Here is a 23,547-nt window from a genome sequence, read left to right on the forward strand (position 1 = left end):
TTGTATACCGCTAAGAAATGCACAAAACAAAGCTGAACAGGAGAGCAGAAGTCCTATTTTTTTCCTCATAGGTCATCTTACATGCCTTGTGAGCTGAAGATTTGCACTTCTTTATTCTACTCTTGATATTCCTTGTACTTCTCTCTTACCTATTTCCTCTAGAAAACCTCAATCCAAATTCCCCCAGAGTCAGAATGCACATTATTTGGTTGGGTTTGATTCCGATAGACTGTCCAGGCATTTCTGCAGCACCGGAGCTATGCTTGAGGAAAGAATAATCTATGTGGTGAAACCAGAAGGGAGTCAAAAAGAATTTAAAATAGTTTGAAATAGAAAACAATAATTTATTTTACTTCATTTTACTTGTTAACGTTTGTAGCTAATGATGATTTCATGAAACTGCTTTTATAACTCAATACATTCAAATCTATATAGCAAACAGTTACTACCATGGGCTTTTCAAATTCCACAAACTGTCTTATATAAACAAATTAGCTGTACATGCACATTTTTTCAATAGGTTGCAACATTTGCAAACATGCTTTAAAATCCTTTAAAGCTGCAGTATAGTGTACTTTGCTTCAGGCTTTTCAGATGAAACCTATATACTTTCTTCAGAAACCTTAAAAAGAAAAATGTTTAAGTGTTGAGCATAACTCTAAAAACTGCTGTTCGACAACTGTTAAATCTTACAAGAGAATGATTCTAGTTCTGAGTTTAAACCTTGAGCTAAATACTGATAAACAGCACTCTGTGTAGAAGTGAACAACAGCAAAAAAATACCACAAAATATGGGAAAAATACATATGTGCAGTTGCTCTTGTGGGTTTTTTGCATTTTTTTTTTTTAGGTAAAGAAAAGCATGGGTACCTTTTAATATGAATATAGTTTAAGCAAATTACCTGTGTAAGTATGGTTAATACATTTCTGATATTTAAACACTTCATGTAAAAGGTAACAAGTAAAAAAGTACAATCAGTATTCCAAAAAGCACTGCTAATATTGCCTTTGAGGGAGATGGGCAAGCTTCCTCTCCACTTTATAATGGAGATCCTGGCACCCACAGTTGTAGAGTTCAGTATTTGAACTATAAACTCGATGACTTTCTCTTATATACAAAAATCTTGCCACATTGAACGAGGCATTCATTTCTACCCCAATGGTAGTGTTTTATGTACATAATTTAGCAATGGTGATTATACAGTAGTCACTGACAGGAAGGAATTGTACACCCGTGTGCCATCTGGTGACTTTGTTCCATGGGTTAGCAGTTCTTGGATTGTCATCCAATTGTCAAATATTTTTTTATTTCTCTTCTTCATCATTTTTTTGTGGCTCAGTTCAATGATATTCATCTCTTTCTTTTCTTCTGCACCTTGCTGTTCCTTTAAGCAATCTAACCTGCTCTGCATCATAAACTCACGCCGCCTCCTCTGCTCCTTCGCTTTCACTAAATGCTGCTTCCGCTCTTCCTTGCTCCAGTAACGGCCCATCTTCATTTCACTTATGGCATCATCATCGGTAGTCATACCACTGCGCTCCTCCTTAATCTTTATGGCACGTTCTCTCAGCAGCCTGTCCCTGACTGGCCTCTTTGTAATGTAGCGGGTCCCATCGCTTCTGACCTTGACTTTCCATTCCATCCTTGGTTCGCTCTGGCTTGAATTAAAGTCTTTGCACATACTCACCAGACTCATTTGACTCTGTGCATACTCCACCGCCGATTTCTGTTGGATCAGCTGCATGTAGCTCTGATAGTGCTGGGCGTGGGCAGGGATGTGAGCATGCTTATATGGAGAGTGATGGTACGGGGAGGCATAGGATCCAGAAGGTTTTTGACCATGAGTAGGGCTTTTGCTCCCATCACTAGCTTTTCTCTCCTTGCTTTCCAGCTGCTTGCCAAGGTCAGGATCTTTAACAGAGGCAGGACATTTACCAGAGCTGGATTCATGACTTTCTGAGCTAGCAAATAAATTCTTCTGGGAGACGTTATATGCCACTGCCCCCTCATTACCTTGACAGTTAATGCCTTCTGCAGTTCTGCGCAGCGAATTGTCAGGGGAAATCTCCAGCGTGAGTGGTGTGCTTCGGCAGCTCTCGCCTGTGTTATATGCACTCGAGCTATCCTTGTCAGACTTCTCAGGGAGCTCTGTAATGTCTGAGAGCTCGTGCCTGCGAACATCGATGCTTGTGTTATAGTTGCGGAACCCACTGTTATGTAGCATCCAGGGCTCCCGGTACTGATCTTTCAGCTGCTGCATTTTATGAGCTCTCACAATATTCAGGCACTCTAGCTCAATATTGCGCAGCTCCTCATTCAACATCTCCAGCTCTCTGTCAACACTTTCTTGGTCACTTTTGCTCATATCCAGAGTGCTGTTATGATAATACAGACTGTAAGGGTTGGCAGACTTCACCTGGCACTTCAGTTCCAGCAGTTCCCGGAATCGCTCGCATTCGTCTACGGGGATGCCAAGGAAGTCGACGTCTGTGCAGTCGGCAGAGATAAACGACTCGTTGCTGAACTGCATATCGCCACTTCCTAGGGTGTCGTGACTGTATGTCAGCTTCTTCTGGCTCCCTAAAGTGTTGGAGGAGGTGGTGTGATCATCCGCATTGTTTTCCTGCTCGGAGCTCTCGTCGTTGCGAGTGCTGTCGTCTGTGCGCCCCACGCCACTGTCCTTCTCGTGCTGGTTAGATAAAATAGTGGCTGTATCTGTGGTGCCTCCATCCTCCTCATGCTTCTTCTAACAGCAAAAATGAAAAGCCAGAAAGAGAAATTAATGCAAGAGCATAAAATATTTCAGGGCATTTATTTTTTAATTGTTTTTGTAATTTGTCACTTGTTACACTTTCTGCATCTTTTGTCTTTTACTTGTATGGAAAGAATATTATTAAGAACTCATAGAAATGGTCACCAAAATCACAGTTTGCTATGGATGTGCTTTTCAGAAGAACCTGAGGTTTGCTTTTAACTTATATAGCAACAATGGTAGAAGCCACATTTTCAAAATGTTTCTTTTCCCACTTAGGTGCACAAATGTATCCAGTTTTACTATGGTGCCAAAGTGAGAATATGTCTCTTCAAAAAATGTGGATGATCCAGAGGATGCAGTTTTAGAAAACTCTAGAAAAAAAACTAGACAAAAATTCAAAACATGGTCATGAACTTGCATGATTGCATTAATCATGACAGAACAATGGGCAATACAGGCCTAAATCTGTGGCCCTGCATAAACTCTGATATGTAAAAACTTTTTCTTTGCCTTATTTCAGTCATTTGCCAGAGTTCTTAATTTGGATTTTAAGGTTTCAGGAGGCAGGATATTTTCAGTATGTGCATGTGTATCAAAAAGAAAATCTTATATGTTGGCTCTCTGCCTGCTATATCTACCATACGCTGAGCTTGTACTTCTGGTGACCATAGCCAGAACGGTGGATTTCTAAGAACTGTGATTATGTTGTTGTAAGGGGCAAAGTAAAAAAAGTAACATTTTAATACATTTTTGTCCTCAAGATGAGGTTTGTGGAAAGTCACGTAATATCTTGATTTTACAGAAAGTCCTTTTGCCTTGATCGTCATTCGAGACACTAAGTGTATTCAGTCAAGCTCAGTACTGGAATATTGAGTGCAATGTGAAGTTTTGACACTAGTGCACAACAGAAAGGCAGTACCTGCTGAAGCATGCTGGCAGTAAATTGCATTGCCTGGTGGTGCTGTTCCTCTAACATGTCCATGTGCAAGTCATCCAGAAAATCATTTCTGTCATCATCCATCCATCCTTCATCCAGCTATGTGAAAAGGGAGGGGAAAAGCAAACCAAATGTTGTCAAAAGAATGAAGACTGACATAATTTATGTTCCTTCTTTGTGGAAAGTGATTGGGAAATCTTAGGAGATTCCTTCCTGTGACAGTGCTGCTGTGTCCTGGGAGGGAGCACATGCCTCCTTGTGTGAAGTGTGTGGGTACTGACTGTCTTACCTTCCCCCACTGCCACCCCCGTCCCCAGCAGCATAGTTTTATCTTCAACAGCCCTTTATATACGAAACAAACCCAGCCTTTTCATCCATGGAAATACTTTGAAGAGCTGGGGCTGTTTTGGTTTGTACACGACTTGATTAGGATGTATAAAATTACTCCAGAGCCGAAAGCTTGAACACACCACTGGTGAGGCAGCATCAAGGGCCAGAGGGAAGAATGCTTTCTCGGGGTCTCTAAAACTTTTCTATTCCCAGCTTCAATTATATCCCCAAGGGAAAGATCAGAAACAGCGAGGCTAAGAGGACAGTCATGAGCCTGACCCTGTGTCTCCTGGTGCCTTGGCAAGGGTTGCTCTCGCAGCAGGAGGAGCAGAGGCAGATCAAACAATACTGCTCATGGCTGTTTGTTCAACACCTTTGTTGTGCTAATCCCTGCTCTACAAAGGGATCTGGTTCAACCTTTTATTACAGCTGAGGATGCTTCTGGACAGTATTTAACTACATTAAGAGATGCTGTATAAAGGACTAAATAATAGGTGTTTTAATGAATGAATAATCAATAGCTGTAGGAATTAGAGTTCAGGATGTTCTTCAAAGCTATGGCTTGAAACCATCCATAATGCCTAGCACTGATGTTTGTAATAGCATTGCAGCATATATAAATCACCAAACGTCTTACAAATTGAACTTTAATATAAAATATATATAGGTACTGTGACTGCTGAATTCCATTATTTTAGACCATGTAAATGTCCAGTCAAACTGTATAATATGGTTTTAGGTGTATTTGGTAGATGTAGGCAGGTTGAAGTTCTTCAAAAGAACTGCTTTCTACAAAACAGAAATTCTTTTAATTAAGACTCGAGAGGGTTCTTTTGTTGTTGCTACAATACCTGAATTTCTGGTCTTGCAACAAGTAAGGAGATATTCTTGCTCTCTTCACTGGTGAGAAGTGCCACAGCTTCTTCTCGGTTCTGTACTTCTATGCCATTGATCTTTAAAGAAAAGAGCAACACAATGAAATCTTTTCATAGAGCTAATTAAATGCTGCTGAGATAAGCTCTCCAGAAGTGTGTGGCTGGATAGATCTCAGTGCGGGCCAGGCACAGTCCATGTTCACATCTACACCCATGTTGTTCAGGTAAGTGTTGGGCAAGTATGTTGGTTTGGACATGTGAAGCTGTTCCACACTGCTACATGTGACATGCAGAGCCTTGACAGAAACTGGAGAAGGAGAGTTGGGCAGGAGCAGAATCATAACATCAGGTCTGGTGGGTGGAAAGGAACAGGAACATCCTTGTGTGGGAGAGGTGAGGCTGTGGATGCTGCTCCCAGAGACTGAATGGTACATGGACCTCTACCCTGTTAGTGTCTGTTCAGAGGACAAACCACTTCTGACAAAGCCCCTGTGGTGGAGGATTGTTGCACTTGGAAGACAACTCATTCCAGCACACAGCACTGGGTGTTCAGACTGCTGAACATGTATTAATGTCCCTGTGAATAAACAGGGATGCCCCGAAAAGGTCTGCAAAGAGGAATAATTGCTTGGTTCAAATGGAGGGTTTCTGTAATATAACGAAGACTTAAAAACTGGAAGTGTATCAGAATATGTGCTGGAAACGTGATATCTGCTGACATCTACAGAGTAGGGCCAATATAGGGCTTTATCTGGCCAGGACTATCAAAATCTGTCTGAGATACAGCAGAAGAAAGGGAAATATCCTCAGAAAGTTCAAAGGAAGCATATAAATAGCAGTCTGAAGGGAATGGCTCGTCAGAATTATACTGAAATAAAGACACTGCAGCAGACTATAGTGTGTTAGCAGACTTTCAGCCACTTACACACGTACCTGAATAATGCGATCCCCTTCTCGGAGTCGACCATCTTTTGCAGCAATACTGTTCGGATCAATCTACAAAATAAGGGATTCAGTATTTAACTCCTGTTGTAAACCCAGTATTGGTAATGTGATTGATACTGTAGTCCTGGGTGTCTGTCATTGCTGCTGTATCTGTGGTTGTTACGTCTTGCTTAGTGATTACAGGACTCTTCCTTGCTTATGTGAGACAAAGTGAAATGCAAATTGAAATGATCAAGTCAAACCCAAAACATTTATTCCTGAGATGTGTCTTCAGAGAATGTAGGTTTATCATGTTTGCATGATATCGAGTTACCACATAATTTAACATTTTGCTTTACAACAGAGTACTCTGATTAGAACCAGTTTTTGCATACAGAACAGGAAGGATTATGTCCTAAATGATGCATTTTAATGGAAGACTTTAGATTTAGTTATGAGTTTCTTTTCCCAAACTGCTGCTACAAATTTGAAATAGATCTGCACGATAAAAAGAACACATATGAAATACTACTTATTTCATGAAAGGGGGCCAAGAGAGACAAATGGGCCCCGAATCTTTACAAATAAAAATGTGTGGGTATTTTTTTTTTTTCCATTTATATTGTTTCTGAAATAATTGAGGACAAAAAATAAAGGAGGAATATATTAAAAATACTTTCAAAATGTAATCTGAAATTGAATGCTGAGACTGTGTTAGGGGAAAAATGAACACTAGATGTTAATATAACAAAGCTGGACTTCAGTGGATGCAGGATTTCACTCAGTTTAGAGAAAAGGAAAAATTAGATTTCTTCCAATTACTGCATCCTGGCTGTTTTTCGAATATGGTACAAACAGAAGACAAATGTCTCAAATGTCCAATGCTGCAGTTTAAAAGACAAATTGTATCTTATGGAAATCAGCTCAATCTTACCTCACTCACATAAATACCCATATCGTCTTCATCATCTGTTCTGTAACATACAGTAAGGCCAAGCTTGTCCTGGCTGTTCACTCTATGTAAATCGACTTCCTGAGGTTTTTTTGTTTAAAAAAAAAAAAAAAAAAATTGTCAATGAGACACTGGTGACTGATGGAAGCAATTTTTCAAATACAATGAAAATATTTTGCTTAAGTGATATAGTGGATCTCTTTTCATTTCACTTGTAGACGAGGTTAACTTACTGAGCAAAATGTGATTATATGCAGACAATCAATACCTGGGGCATTTCTGACCCTTCAATCAATATGAAGTCATTTTGAAAACAGACCTTTTATTGATCTTAAAGAAGAAAAATTACCTATATTTCATGTAGTGGTAAGACTTCAAGCGCTGAAATACTTATAAAGTATGATTTTAATATTTGCCACAGCTGATATATATTTCCTTATAAGCAGGGAAATTTTCTGGCTTTTCAGAGAAAAATATAATACTCTATTACCTTAACTTTGTAATTTTCATGAAATTATGTAATAAATTTCTCAAAAGCGTGACTGAAGATCAATATATTGTCAGCAAAGCATTCGACATAGGTAATAGAAATATAATAAGCATGGGTTTGGTTTGAGCAGGTTATAGTTTATCATTCTAGTGGTCTTTGGTGGTCTTGTTAGTCCTGGAGACGTTTAAGCCACCTTAAAAATATATGCTTTTTCCTCTATGCTTTTTTGACACATTAACATCATGTGGATTTTCCTACGTTTGCTACCACTCTGTGACGCTGGTTGGTATCAAGGGTTGTAAAATCCATGGAGCTGCCCACAAGCGGTAGGATGCTCCTGGGTGGTGTGCACTCAGCATGACCATCCATGGAGCATCTCTCCACTTAGCTTTGTTGCTTCCGAGAGCCTGAGGACCCTGGGGGGCCTAACGCCCTTAACCAGCTTAGTGCGACTGCTGTGTTGGTCCTGAGGATGCTGCCCTGGGGAGGAAGGGTGTTTCTTCATAGGTAGACGTGTAATACCAACTGTAGTTGTGGATTTTACTTCCCTTACAAGAGAGCTTGGCAGTGAGTGAGGCTTTGAAAGGTCCCACTCCTCTGTAGCCTAACGCCAGGCAGGATGGAGGTGGCAGCTGTGAGGCTTGAGCCCCGCTGCTGCAAAGGGAAAGAGTGGGACCGGCCAGGGGGGGCAAAGGGCCACAGGCTGAGAAAGCCATCCCAGCCAGTGTGGGATCCGAGGGCTGTCCCAGCCCCAGGGTGGACCCTGAACCACGTGCTCATGTTTGTACCCGTCTCCTCCAGTGGAGAAGTCCTGATAACACAAGTCGTTATTTCTGAACATCTCTCTGTTTTGACCTGCGCTGTGCCATTTGTAAGGGGCAAGACAATAAAACAAGCTGATATGAATAATTTATTGGCATGTCTAGATGACAGCTGCCAAGATCAGCAATCTCATGTTATTTACTTGTCAACATGTGTAATTTCTTTTCTTTTTTTTTTAAAGAAAAGTAGTTGTAAATGGCTGTGACATTTCAGATGGTATTTAAATGGTTTCAATCAATAGTATCCATGGTGAACTGCTGTTCTTTTTCTCCCTCTTTTGTTACTTAAAGGTTTGAACACAATGCTTTAATAGTGGGTTGTTTTTTTTTTCAGATTTCTAAAGTTTTTGGGGCTTTCTAGAGAGGAGATGGAAATTCTTGAGAAGAAAAGATGAGACAAAGTCGATTTGATTCTGAACTCATTTGATCACTGCAGTCAGTGTGTTTACTCTGCATTTAATCATGGTGATAACTGGGTACAAGGTGGGAATTTGTGCACTGGGCCTAATTTAGCCCTAGAATGATTCCCATATTTCTTGCATGCTTGAACAAAATGATTTCATGTTTTGAGGCAAGTTTTTATATAGTTTACTCATTTGAAAATGTGGCAATGAAATAGTGGCAAGAAACTAGTGTTGTAGCTCATTATACTACTTGTCATACTGTTAGTGAAAAATATATATGTTAAAAAATCAAAAAAAAACCCAAACAAAAAAAGCATGGTGACTTTGGCCATTGTTTAAATAGATCCTATGTAACCTTAAACACTTGTCAGCACCTTTTGAAGTGGAAAGAGGGGAGGTAGCAAGCTCATAGTTTCATTCTTACCTGCTGCACATTTTGAATCACAATAGCTGCTTTTCCAACATAAGACAACTATGAATTGTATTATATTATAATTAAAAAATAAGGATGGGTTTAAAATGCACCATCCAAAACATCACCTGTGATATACTAGAAGGTAATAAATAATCTGGTAAATCATATTTTAAAAGGAATATAGATATATTTGGTTTAAAACACACTCACAAATAAAGCAGCAAAAAGCTAAGCACCTTAGAGCAGGTGTTTGGAATCTGAATTTTTATGAGAAATTAGTTGACAGACTTACCCCTTGGGCACAATCCCTGTAGTCCTTGGTAGGAAAAGAGTAAGTGGGTTTGATGCTACCCAAATATGATAATTTTGTGTACTTAAAGAAAGGAACAGCTGCTTTCTGTGCATCTTTGCATCAATAAAGTTTTAATATAATCATAAAGGTTTGAAATATTTGAGAGATAAAAGTGTGCAATTCCAGTTGGAGTTGAAGAACCAACTCCAGAGTCTTCAAAGCAAAGATTATTTCCCATGTTCAGAGCAGAGTCTGTGTAATGCACAGATACATCAAAAGGAAAAACAGAACAGAAAATTGGCACCTGCAAGTACAGGTATTATGGTAGTTTGTGTAATTGTACCAAGAATTAATTAAAGTCTAGGAATTAATATGGGCCTAGAGAACTTTGAAGGTGTAGGTTCATGTGCTTGCAACGCCACTGGACTTGCCATTTCTTACTCCTCTGTCTCCAGCATTGTACTTCTGGAGAGCCCAAGAGCCCAATCCTGTGCTCCTGCTGCAGAGCAGCCAGGCTGCTTCCAGAGACCCTGCTAGACGTGTGAACTGCCAGATTAGTTTGGTGTACTGCATGGTCTTGAGATGAAAGAATATTTAGTGCTCAGCTGAGGCTCAGATAAACTACTGTCATGAAATCTGTATAAGATCGTATGAAATGTATCAGCCACCTACACTGCAGAAAGGAGACACTGAGGTTAGTCAGCACCTGGTCTAGATCTGCACCAGACCATGGTGGTATCCAGAGAGAGTGGTAATGTCAGGGCTGTGTTAATACAATAACTGTAAAAATTTCATACATGATATGACTTTTACACACACAGATAATTAAAATCTGCTTCTTTAGATCAGGTAAAAGTGACATTTTGAGAGATGTTCAAGAGAAGTATTTGTATGCTATTTCAAAATAGTCTGCACAAGAGAACTGTCTGAAAGATTATTGGCTCCGTATCAAATGTAGAGCCAAGGAGGGCTCAAAGAGATAGTTCCTGAAATCCATATGGCATTTGTAGCAAGTCAAGAAGAAATGAATGTGCACTATGACATTATACCTGTAACTGCTCATAATAATGAATTAGGAGTAAGTGATAATAGTAAATTAACCTCTATAAGCTCAGAAGATCCTTCATTTGCAAGAGATTATTGAATTACTGTACTGGTGATTTAAAATTATGACCTGCCTGCAAATGTATAAAAATCAAAGTGCCTTCCCTAACAAGACAGAAATGAGCAGTAGAAATCTGAAATGAGAGGACAATGATGGAGTAAAAAAATTTCAAACATTCACAAAGCACTATCCAAAGCTTGAATGATGTGTACTCTGTCCTTTTGTCTCTGTAAAAGGTGGTGGTGTTTTTTTCTGTGCTGACTTCTGACATGCCTGACCAGCAAGACTTACTTTTTTGCTATTCCATTAATAGGTTTCACCCAGAAACAAATGTCAGGGAAGTAAATATAAAGAATTATTTCTTTTTATACTGCGTTGAGGCCTTCTTGCTACCTTTTGGCAACTGACCCTGGTACAGCAGGATTAAAAAAACACTTGTTCCTCCTGTCTTGAAACTAAACAAAGTGATCTTTAGATTTGTCTTTTCACATAAATGTGGTTTTCAACATAGGTAAAAAGCAAAAATCCTAGCCCTCCACTTTTCAGAGAAGGTTTTATGAAACAGGTTTTCTTTCCAGAATTCTTTGCCCTGGAGAAGAAGTAAAAATCTACCTGGATTTTTCTGTGCCATCCAGCTCTATGACAGTAATTCTGTGATGGACCATAGAGACTGGACTGGTGTGAGTCATCAGTGGTGCTGGGGAAGGCTGAAGAAAAGTGTTTCTCACCCTGATGAAAAGATGTTTTGGATGCCTAAGTAAGGTAATTTGAAGGATGCCCGGCTTTTTGCCAAGCAGATGGCCACTGGTCCACAATTAAGACCCTTCTTATGCAATAAGAGGTGTTAAGGCCAGGCTGAAGTCCTCCAGAGAGCTAAGGGAAGATAACCTTTCAGTATTAGCTTGTCAGCAAGCTGAAATGTTTTACCACTTTTGGATTTGTTCCTAACAAAGAACATACAAATATTTGTCTTAGGAAAGTCCTTTGTATTCAGAGGCATAGTAATGCCTTGAGAAGCTCCTGATCACTGCAACTCCCTGCGGAGCAGGAGTTTTTGTTGAGAAGAAATATATTCACATAAAAGATGCTTTTGAATGCTTTACAACTAGGATGGAATAAAAATTGAAAAGTGCCTGTAATGGAGCCTAGTGACTCCCATATTCAGATAGTTACCTCTCGCCTCCTTCCCTCCCTTGCAAACTGATTACTGGAAAAGTAAAAGAAAACTTTCAACCAAAGTAGCAAAGTATGTAAAGGGGAGAGCTTGAAACCCTGATATTCAGCTTTTATTTATGGTTTCCTAAAAGCAGTGAAGTATTAATTTCAAATTTTGAAGCATGGATTTTGGTGCTCAGTGTATTATTTTTTTGCTGATCAGATGATGTGGTTTCAGGCTGGGAACACCATGCAAGCACTGTGCGCTGAGAGGGCAAAAAGTTCTTTGAATGAATCTGTTGTCCTCTAGTCTTCTGACGTGAAGACTTTGCTTCTGTCCAAGACTGAGTGAGAGTATCGAAGGGAGATTTTGTAGCAGTTAGCAAATGTTTCATGTAGTTTTTAATCTCTAAGGTGCACTTAGTCTCAAGTAGCCATTCCGCTGAGTTCAGTTCAGTTTCTCTATTCAGAAAAAAAGCAAGACCTACACACAAGTTGTATATAGGAAAGGGTCAAGAAAGAAAGTAAAATGTGAGAGAACAAGCCCTCATTTTGATGTAGAATGTTCTCCTTTGTAATCTGAGAAAATTAACACACTGAGAAAGTTGGGCTGTGTGTCTGACAGCTGGACAGGCTTGTTTGAATAAACATATTAAAGCATAATGCTGCTGGGGAATCCTGGAGTGACATTATTCTTCCTTTATGAACCTGAAATGACTTCTGGCTGGGTGTCTGTGAAGAGTGAATGTACTTTTAATTTGTAATAAAATAGTAGTTCAGGATTTAGTCCCTTTTTCCTTGTGGCATGTAAACTTCAAAAGAAAAGAAATGCTATTTATTTATTTCTGTAGTAGGGAATACATGGCAGTTACCTCTGACTCATCAATTTTAAGAAAAATGTTGAGAGATAAAACGAGAAGACAATTTCAGTGTCTTGGCAATACTGCCAGCATAAATTCCTTCCTACAGATATTTACATTAGAAGCTTGTGAACTTGGGTATTTCACTGTTTCTGTCTTGTTTACTTGTTACAAATCACTAACCAGTCAGTTATAGACCATAAAAGTTTAGATGAGGAGCTTCTGATTTAAATTCAAAGCACATTTTATGGACACAGAAACCCAGAAGGCTGACTTGATGGCTTTCTTACTTTAGACATTCCTGCTGCAGTCAATGAAACAGTGCCTTTGTGGTCTTTTAAAACATATCTATCAAAAGGCAAACAAAAAAGCAACTAGCCAGTTGAGTCCCTGTTAGCACTTTGACCTTACCATTGATCACAGTCTCTACAATTTGAACAAGAATCTTTAGTGGTTTTTAAGAAATACTATTAAGCTACAGAGACTTTTCTGATGTTCATCTCCCTGTGTTACGGAGCTGATCACCTTTTGCCATCAAGTACTATATCAATGTCAAAATTATTAATGTTGTGGTTTAAGGCATATTAATGTCTGGCTACTGAAGTGCGTGTGTTTAAACTGTTTTCAGCTCAACTGGTTGACCTTCTGATGGAAGCAATATAATTTATCCACAATATTAGATTTCCTAAAAGATAGGTTTTGAAAAGACACTGGCAGAAAATACTAATTTGTTCTACGTTTTCCCTTAAGACTGAAATCTATATTGTATTTGGTGATTTTTTTTTTTTTTTTTAAAAAGCAGCGCTTGTTTGAAAAGTAAGGCCTTGAAGTCTGCTAAACAGCATTTGTTTTACTGGCACTTTGATTTTATCCTGACTTTGATTTGCGTTTGTATATAGAGATGAATTACTACCAGATCTGCAGAATCTGAGAACAGCTTGCAAAGTTTTTATGGGGTTTTAGTCCTTGATCCTGCAAACACTTTTACAGAAGGGAACAACTTGGTGCTGGTAGAACAGCTGAACTTTGCTCCCATTGAAGCTGTTGATAAATCTACCACTGATTTAAAGAGAGCTACAGACAGGTCAGCATCACTTGCTTTGACAAATAAGCATTTGCAGGACCGGGATCTAAGAAATCAGAAGTGCAAGCGAGCTAAGAGTAAACTATTCAATTACTGATAATCTTGAATGGATTAGCTGGGTCAGACACAGCTGGCAGTATTTAGAAATACTGAGATACTTTACTGCTATTTATTACAAATGATTCAAAACACTTCAATGGGTCAGTACTGCGTAAGTATCTTGCAGAACTAAGGCCCACAATTTATATGCTGTACTCTGAATTGTTGGGAGCAGGTTATGAAAATTAAGACTGAGAAAACTGAAGGTGAACTTCTGATGGGATACACAAGTACTAAAAGCACAAATAACTTAAAGATTTGGCAGGAAAATGGACTTGCATACCTTCATGACTAGTTCAACTTTTATTATCTTTAATTTTATATGTATACATATGTAACTGTTCAGTAACAAAAAAGGGAGGAAAAGCTTAGTATAGTGGCGAATCTATTCTGGTCTTGTCTTGTAAACTTAAAATGCTTCTAAATTATATGATCAAGAACATCTGTTTCTCATCTGGGGAATATTTAACTCACACATTTTACTGTTACTATGTGGAACAGGTCCTGCCACCCAGCAAACTTGCAAAGTCTTTCAGATTTGCAAAAAGTCTAAATCAGCAGAGTTACTCAGAATTTAATTAATGAAATCAATTACTTGATTATTTATGTTAATTTGGTAGCTTATCAGTCCACGGCACACAGTTAAATATACTGCTAAAGGTATCAGTAAGGTTTCAACCTGCAAAGTGACTAATGAGCAATGTTATTGCAAATATCTGCTTTAAAATGTCTTTTTTGCTTCATCTAGAATATAAAGAGCATGACATGCACATGTTAAACTGTCAGCAAATGAAATAGTTATTAAAGTCTAAGTACCTCTAATTCCAACTCGTCTCGGTCCATTTCTTGATGAATTCCTCCCATGTAGTCATTTGGATCATAGTATTCATGCACTGATGGATGGCTGAGAAATGAAAGGTATGTTTTAGGACAGCACTCATTGCTCTGGTTTGCATATTAATCCATTTGAAGCTTATAGCAAGTCATCATGAACATGATTGACTAACAACCACAACAAGAAGTTGCATCTGGTTAATTATATACATGATACCATTTACACCAACAAATGTATTAAAAATGACGTGTATTGTAAGAGGAGTCTAAAACATTTGGCACCTGATGATGAATGAGAAAGTTGTAGCATTTATTAATGATTTTTGTCCAGATGTAGAGCTGACTTGGGGGAATAATATACAGAGAGAATAGCGGCGAAATAGGGTAAGGGGTACCAGGGGACAGCTGAATGGGCAGATATTTGCCAGGGTTCAAGATGAGAGGGAATACTACATTATTTACTTGTGAGCTCAGGTTATTTGCAGACATGAAAGTAAAATCATTCTTGCCCAGCTGCTTGGCATTTTTACTTTAAAGACACAAAATCTTATCAAATTGCTAAGTACTATAAAAATAATTGTCCACCCAACCATATGGATCAACAGCATTCTGCTGATTGATTTGAATCCAACAGGCTGTGCATAATGATGTAAATACTATTTAAGTATGTACTACTCTTTGTTTTGCTATTCACTACTAGCATACTGCTTGAGCTCTCTGACACTTGCACTGTCTGTATTTTGGAAGCTGTAAGCAGTGTAATGCTTCTGATGATTTTTTTTTATGCTGGATTTTTTTTTCTGCAATGAAAGTAAACTCCCTTTAATTCTCTGTTAACTAGATACATGTTTCTTTGTAAGTGTGAGGCTATTTACGTAACAGCATCTGCTAACTGGCTAAGATACCCAAGTTGTTATGTGCAGGCTAGATTAATCTGAATGGGATTTGGAGAAGTTACAAGAAGCATTAGGAAAAAACCCGACTCTGCCTGCTTGCACGTGCTGGGTGATGGTGTACTGGAATAGCCGACTGCCTGCCCTTGCACGCAGGGACAGCCTGACGCAGGCAAAGCGCTCAGCACCAAAATCTACAGCTCGACGTAAGGCCACTGCTGATGCTAGTGGTTGGAATCTATGCCTAACGATTAAGGGGCAATATGAAGTTACCTGATAGGACTGAGCTGGATTATGCAGGTGTGTTGCAACCTAAATGATTCATTGTGAATTAATCTTTGCCATTTTCCTAATGCAACTGGTTTTGCAGTTGGAAAGTTGTACATATTGAAAACCCCTCTTGCAAATGCGTTTGGGGCTATGCACGTAGGTGCTTTAAGAATAACCGTGTCCTCTCCACAGTGATCTAAGTCCTGCTGCTTGTTCACTGCAAACAAGCTCAAAGCTACAGCCTTTTGTCAAACGTTTTCACTAAAATGTGCAGCTGTGCTTGAATTTTCAATGGGCTGGGAATAGGTGGCCATGCAGTAATATCCCATGGAATCATCTTTCAGCGCTGGGAGTCATGAAAGGAACAGACATTGCACACAGAAGCCCAGTTCCTGGCTGAATGTGTGAATGTTAACATGCCGTGAAAGTCACTTAGTATAGGATCAGTGCCTGTAGTCAAACCCAATGTCCTCGAGCGCTGACGGGGATGTCCGAAGAGGCGCTGGGGTGTGTTTGTGTGCTGACTGATGTCCACAGCTCAGGCTATCGGGGGGTGTGTGTGTATGATCCCTTCCAGAGCTGTGCTGCACAGCCAGGACACACGCACACCAGCACTGCCTCTTGCCCTGTAGAGGATTGCCTCCAAACCAGATATCGCTGTGGGCTGACCAGATCACGGTGTCTTATACACGGCGACAGGCATTCAGAATCCTTTCTATTACTTTTTCCCTTGTAGAGATGCATGGCAAGATGACAGGCAATTTGCATGGGCTCCTCGGGGAGCTGTTCTCCTCTTGAACAGCGTGTGAGGGCGTGGTGTGTGTGTGCCAGGAGATAATTGTCATTTTTATTTGTAAGTACAAAGGCATCAAACTACCATTAACAATAATTAAAATTTGATTCTAAAACGTCCATGATAGCACTGGTAAGTAATTTTAGTCCTAGAAAATAAGTTATTTGAGTAAGATTGCTGCAGGGTTATAATAAAGTAATTAATACAATGGAACAGAATGTAGCAGCTCTTAGCATTACACAATTTATGGCAGCCATAAAAAATAAAGTTAAAACATAAGCAACCCAAAGAGGCAGTGAGAGGAATTACAAAAAGCAATAACTTTATCCATCAAATTCCAGAAAAAAATGAGCTTTATGAGGCCATCTTGTGACTCAGTGGCATTACTCATGTGAGTAATGGCTTTGTAATATGTAGAAAAAATTGAAAATGTTTTCAGTTATGGCTCAATGGCATATGAATCCTAGCTGCTTCTGGGAGTACATGTTCACCAGCAAGTGAAGGTGGGCTTATGAACTACCTCCAACATACCACATTAAAGAATGCAAGGATTTTCAAGTGCTTCACCAACTGTTACTTACTCTTCAGGTAGGAGGTATGGGTCTAGCACAGAGACGGGTGGAGTAGGTGAGCCCATCTTGCTTAAAGCCATGATGTGTTCAAAAGTGATATCTGTCTGCGTGCCCACATCTACCAGCTGTGAGTCATGAGGAGGAGTGAAGACCTTGGTGCGGGGAGTTCTTCTCAGGACCTGCACCACGATGGGCTCCTTGGCTGTTTTGAATGCTTCCACTGCCTGCTCGTGTGTTGCTTTAGATAAATCCTTCCCATTGACCTGTGGGTAGAAAGCAAGCAAAGCCATAAGAGAAACAGTCAGAAAGTGGAGGATATCTTTGTTGGGTTTGCCTGTTAATTTAGAAGTCTCAGCTTCCGCCTAAAGGTATATACAGCAAGTACTAGGAACTATTTATGTAATGTTATACATCTCTCATTTTCCCCTTTCACTACCATAACTTTACAAATCCTGTGCTTTGCTTTTTATTTTGATTGTTAAGATTTTACAGGGCTTGCTCTTTGAGCTAACAAACGAGCATCCCATTTGTTTCTTGCAGATTAGAAATCCCTCAGCCCTTGTTCAAACAGAACAAGTTATTGATTCTCCTGTAATTTTTCTTGGTTTTGTTTGTGTTTTAATCTTCTAACCTTTTTGCCGAACAGAACTACTGGGACAAGACCTAAAATTACAAAACTATGTATTTGTTTCTGATAAACAGTTTTTCAGATGAAACATGATGGTGGTACCCAGTCATTGCAATAAAACTCTGCATTTTAGGGATGGACATGGGTCATACTGGGATAGTGAATAGAAATAATAAGGGAAAAACAATCATGGGCTTTCCAAAGTAACTTTTTGTCTGTGTGGCTTGGCCATTTCCCATCCTTGGATCTTGCCACCATTATCTCCTGGTTGAGTGAATAGTTATACATAACAGAACACCTTTACTAAACATGACTGAGACACCCCACTGTGAACTACCAATATTCGACATGCCAGGCCTTGGAAGGTGGGTGTCTGAGAAGTTGAACACAGATCCCTCCTATCTCAAAGGAGCAGTGAAGCTTCTGTTCACAGCAACAAAACCAAAATGAGGCATTGAATTCTATACAGAGCTTCAAATCTTTGGCAAGCAGAGGTGCCCTTCCTGATCCAGAGAGAGGTCTTGAGCACTTCCAACCCACTGTGTCTTTGTCTTTCACTCATGCTTAGCTTCCTTCCTCACATGGTTTCTAATGAATTTTTCTATAAGTATCTAAGTCTACCTAGGGGCTGTGAAAGAGATGAGGTCGCATTTGCCAGAATTTTTATAAAGCTGCAAAACCATCATTCTCATTTCAAGTTTTGGTTTGTGAGAAATGTTAATGTTTCTGTGTGTCTCTGACCATATGGATTGTAATTTTAAGGGAGCTAAACACAATGAACAGTTTGGAATGAACTGAAAAAAGGCAACTGTGGCAAAAAGACTGAACGTGTGCCCACATCCTGCTGTTTCCAGACTAACATGGAGATCTCTTTTGAAATTTGGCCTGTCTGTTGAGACATCTGCAAATCCAAAAGCTTTATGGGCTCATACGCAAAAAACTACGTTACAGACATAGTGGGAACCACGGGTAACTCCAATAAGTTTTTATCCTCCTTTAACCTGCAAAATGTTGGCATTTTAATACAGATGAAAAGAAGCAATTAAAGAGAAGCTGCGCAAAGCAATTTGTTTGTGAAAGCTGCATAGTGAAATTATGATCCTAAAGCATCACGCTATGATATAATTGTTACCATGTTCTTTGGACTGGGGCAAATGTTGGCTGACATGTAGAAATAAACTGCAATTTGAGATACGAAGATGCTACTAGTGCTGACAGTGAAAGCCCCTCTCGTAGCAGTCCCTCTTATCAAGGAGCGTACTTTGTTTATATATTTTCTGTATGAATGATGTCTTACATCATACTCTTTCCAGTCAGGCAGCTATTCATTTGATAAACCGCACTGCTGTCTCTGTTATCAGAGGGATGAGTCGCGCAGTGGAAACGCTTGCCTTCTGCATGGAAGTGCATAGAAGAGTAGTATATTTTTTCCAAGGCAGAAAAAAAAATTAATTGCCTTGATTGGACGTAGATGCAAGTGTCTAGCCTCAGGTATTAGAGGTGGCTACTACTCTGTCATTTAATCATTTCTGTACATGTCTGAAATGTACACTAATGTCATGACATTAGCTTCCTGAATATGATTGAATACTGAAATATATGTCTGGATTCTGGTGTCTTTACTTGTATCAGATCGCACTCAGTTCACACTGTGCTATACCACATTTAGTTGTCCCATTAAACTAAGTGGGGCAACTGAACAAGTAACATTACTCAGTGCAGTAACTGAATTCAGCCCATATTTAATGTATTGCCCACAGCAAAAAGCTGAGTGATAATAAAGAGGGTTAACTGGAGTGCAGAATACATTGAAAATACTAAATTCCTGCTGAATTACCTCGTGCACATAACACTTTTTACGCTGTCATCTTTGGTTTATCTTAGAGAGGCGATGACACCAGGTTTTTTTTGTTAAGCCAGCTGAGAATGGAAGGTGTTAGCATTACATTTACGTTACACAAACACTTGTCTGGAACACAATTGCTCAGAGTAATGCATCGCATGTAAAGTTTGGCCTGGTCAAATTAAATATCATTAACTCACCCAATTGAGCAGATTACTTTAAAACAATTTGTACAGCTGTAAAATTAAGTTCAGTGTAATGTTTTCTCTGGAAAAAGGAAATGCTGATTATGGTTCGAGTTTTATTATTTGCTGCAAATTAAATGTTGCACATTTTACTGTGTGCATCCTAATTTTTTTGGTACAACTAAATGGAACAAGCAATCAAAAGAAAAGAATCTAAATTGCAGCAAGGATAGTGTTTTTTTCAGAAATGTGCTCAGAATATTCTTGAGCAGGAAACTTTTCATGTGAGCTGCTTTCTATATCTTTATGCTAAAAACTGGTGAAGTCATGCAAAGGAGAGCTTTCTGGTTTATTCCTCAATATTGTCATGAACTTTGATTACAGACAGTTTAGTACAGACCTGCATTTTAGTTTAGGCTCTTTAGGACCCTTTTTTTTTTTCTGCAGATCTGTGGACTGGCATTCTCTTTGTGCCTTCATATGTAATTGTTTATTAAATAACCATAACTTCAAAGTAAGGTTGATATCAAGCAGGGAACTGGTAGTAGTCAGATTTATCATGAATTGTTACTACAGTAATTATTTCCAAGTAGTATCCTGATTGTTTTCTACAAGCCGATAACACAGTGAAAAAGTGCTGCATAGCCAGGCAGAAGGATGTGAGACCAGATGTTAGAATTAGGGAGAAGAGCCAGCTAAATTTTAACCTAAAACCTCTACTTCTGCAAAGGGGACCTTGTGTAGGAAAGGTCGGTGACTTTCTGGCATTCGGCTTTAGGTTGAGACTCAGCATGATGTAGGCTCCTGCTGCCATCAAGTTCCCCCTCTGACAGCAGTGGCAGCAGAACTGATACATGTGGGATTTCACAAATGCCCATTCATCAGAGGCTTAACTGTAGCTACTGGACAGTGAATTAGACTGTTAAGGAGCACATGCTCATCTTGCTCTGCTTCGCTGGCTACAGGGATGGTCCCAGCAGAGGGGCTGGAGAAAACCTTGGGGCAGGGATGTTAAAAGGGCTCTAAGTGATGCTTGGCTAGAACCTTTCATCTTGTATTGCTGGCTCCAAGTCAGATTTGGGCACTTCATTGGGTATTTGTATTCAACAATCTCCACTTGGGCATTTCAGAACACAAGGACTCTGCAGAGCATGGTGAATAAATAACTCTAAAAGGGGATTTATATTTGATATATACAATTTTATATCCTGAGTTTGAGAAGATGGCAATGATTATAGTAAAATGAAAGCATAACTCACTGTACTGTTATTATTATGGGTTTCTTAACCCACTGCTAAAATATGGTTGGGGATCTTGTCTTTAAAAGTTAATAATTCTTTAAAATATGCCAGCACCCCTATCATATTAAGCAAACAATTCTCTGGCCAATAGCTGTTCACACGATGAATGGTTTCAGGGTCAGCCTGTGGATCTCTTACAAGAGACTGATTCCTAAACTCAAACCGAGGGGAATCCTTTTAGCTCTGCAGTTCTGTTTTGATTAGTGGTCTTGGTCAACATGGTGGAATGCTGACCTATGTGTTCAGAACTGCATTAACAAAATAAGAGTTAATGGGTTGTACAGAGCTATCACTGTTAGCCATTTAGATTCTGAATGTAGAATGATGGAAGAATATGAAATTATGCAAAAACATGCTTTAAAGTAATTTACAGAAGGGAAATTAACACTGTCTGAACCTGGCCCCTTAAAAACCTGCAGTAACTGCCACTGTATGTGGTAAATACCAAGCAGTGAATAGTTTGTATTTACTACTTTATAGTATTTCCCATCCCAGCACATGAATTACTATAATTTTCCATTGAAAGGACGTGGTGATGGGAACTGTTAAAATATTTGGATAATGAAAACAAGTAATCAAGTCTGCTATATATGACAGAGCTAAATTGCTTTGTTGTCTAGAAAAGGTAGCAGGTATTGGTATTTTATTTTTAGTAGCATAAAAATCATGCAGAAGAAAAATATATTGGGATGATCTAACTGGCTTGATTTCTGGTGTCTGTGTAGAATTAGTACTTGTGACTAATCTTGAGTCCTTCCGAAACTTTAGCAAATATATGATATTAAGATGTTTGGTTTCTATCCAGGAAATTCTTCACAATTGACAATTATTCCCAACGCTTAAAAGCCAATAAATATAGCTGTACAGTTTCACTTTGTTAAAAAAAAGGGGCTCTATAATCATAAGACTTTATTACTAATGCTGCTGAATTGTGCTCAGCAAAATTCTTCCTCATAAATAGTTACATCTGAAATAACATAGAAGAAAAAAGATCCATGCATATGAATGCTTCACAAGAGTGCCAAAAACTACCAATATGCATAATTTCTTAAGAACCTTACATGCCATGTGACAGAGACAATGGGGATCTTTCATGGCACAAAAGATGGATAAATTAACTTGTCTGAAGTGTTGAAATGCTTAGCTTTTGGACCTTCTTTGCATTGGAAATATACTGAATATGGAGAAAGCTGTAGTTAAAGTGAAGTGTATGTAGTTAAACTGAACTGAATGGACCTTGATGAGATCTGTGGTGGAGCCAGATAGGCTTAGCAACTGAACGAGACACAGAGATAAATACTCTGAATTGAGACCATGCAGTAAATAAGAAAGGGATGCTTGATTTTTTAAAAATAGAAATTATATAATGATTATGAAATAGAGTAGTATTTATAGTATTTTAATTTATAGCATACTAATTTATTTGTATATACTGTACGTTACATTCTTTTGCACAAAAGTAGGCTGCAGAGAACCCACTACCTAAAAGCTGTTTTGTAAAGGCAGCAAGAAATCTATAGATAAACATGGCATAATCCTGTCTGGGAGGTCAGTGTGTCCTAGAAGTTTTCTTGTAATACTTGGAATGAAAATAAAACAGTCACTTGAGCTTGGTTTGATGCTCACTAAAGTCACTGGTAGTTTTGCCTTTGCAATGCCTTAGTTCAGGCTCTGACTGAAACAGAGATGAGTCCAATAGCAAAGGAAGATGTTATGAAGCTGAGCATGTCATCAGCATTCAACTGGCATGGCCAAACTGTGACAGTGGAAAGGAAAATGCTGTCATGGTCAACTAAGGTAAAATGTGATGTATATTTGTAATTGAGAAAAAGAGAGATGATGCAACAAGGTGTAATGGGGGAGGCCATGACACAAATCTAAATGGAGGATCCCACCAAACAAATAAATGAAAATGTCTTAAACTCTCATTTCAGTCACAGGGCTTCCATTAATATCTATTTCCAAGAAGTAAATGGTGAGAAAAATACACAGGAATTAATGGGGAAAAAAAAAAAAAAAGGACAATATGCTGTATCTGGCTGAAAATGGAAGCAGCAGCAGAACTTCACTGTTGAACCCTAAACATCAGGTGAAACTGCTGAAGAACAGCCCATGACAGTTAGGAGATGTGGAAGCAACAAGGACAATGTGGCTACACTTCTAAACTTCTAGGAGCCGTGGAAAAGGCTGGAAAAGTTTGAGTATTGCCTTGGAAATAAAAGAAATAGAATGTGCAGAAGGATCTTGCTGGGTGTAGTGTTGGCAAGACTCATGTGCATTCTTGAGTCTGTTTTCAAATCTCTCTCGCCTTGGTAGCTACTTACTAAGTAGCTTGCCAGAAGTAATATATTATGAACCTGCATCATCTAACGTTGGATGCATATATATTATAGGATGTTACAGCACACACGGCCACTAGAGAGGGAGAAAGCAAATCAGTGATGGGAGAATCAACAAGGAGAAAAGGAAAAAACCCAAGAAAAAACCTCATGACTTTTTAGGCCTGTGAAGAATTTGCAGTACATAGCTAGGACATGGCTTTCCATATAATTTTACAGTGCTCTGAGCGTATAAGGTATTGGATATACAACGGCTGCTGTCTCTGTCAGAACTGTGCGAGGTGTTTGGCATCACTCCTGCTGAAATCTCTTCCTTCCTCTTAATTCTAGATGTATGTCACAGTGAGATACCTTTTGTGAGGACACGTTTTTCTCATGTTGTTTTATGCC

The 23,547-nt window shown here is 39.0% G+C and overlaps 1 protein-coding gene across 1 annotated transcript in view; it reads right to left on the bottom strand.

Moving 5' to 3' along the window:
* Nucleotides 1-323: 323 nt before the first annotated feature.
* PDZRN3 (PDZ domain containing ring finger 3) overlaps nucleotides 324-23,547 on the bottom strand; it is a 33,892-nt gene continuing 10,668 nt past the window's right edge. Inside the window, exons 2-8 of the mRNA XM_026857712.1 lie at nucleotides 16,871-17,124; nucleotides 14,316-14,403; nucleotides 6,757-6,855; nucleotides 5,832-5,894; nucleotides 4,875-4,976; nucleotides 3,676-3,792; nucleotides 324-2,747 (exon numbers count right to left, since the gene is read on the bottom strand). Of these exons, the coding sequence (XP_026713513.1) occupies nucleotides 1,197-2,747; nucleotides 3,676-3,792; nucleotides 4,875-4,976; nucleotides 5,832-5,894; nucleotides 6,757-6,855; nucleotides 14,316-14,403; nucleotides 16,871-17,124 (2,274 nt within the window). The 3' untranslated portion in view covers nucleotides 324-1,196. The remainder of the gene's footprint in view (nucleotides 2,748-3,675; nucleotides 3,793-4,874; nucleotides 4,977-5,831; nucleotides 5,895-6,756; nucleotides 6,856-14,315; nucleotides 14,404-16,870; nucleotides 17,125-23,547) is intronic.

Source organism: Athene cunicularia (assembly GCF_003259725.1).
Source record: "Athene cunicularia isolate RWA chromosome 12 unlocalized genomic scaffold, athCun1 chr12_part1, whole genome shotgun sequence".
NCBI lineage: Eukaryota > Metazoa > Chordata > Aves > Strigiformes > Strigidae > Athene > Athene cunicularia.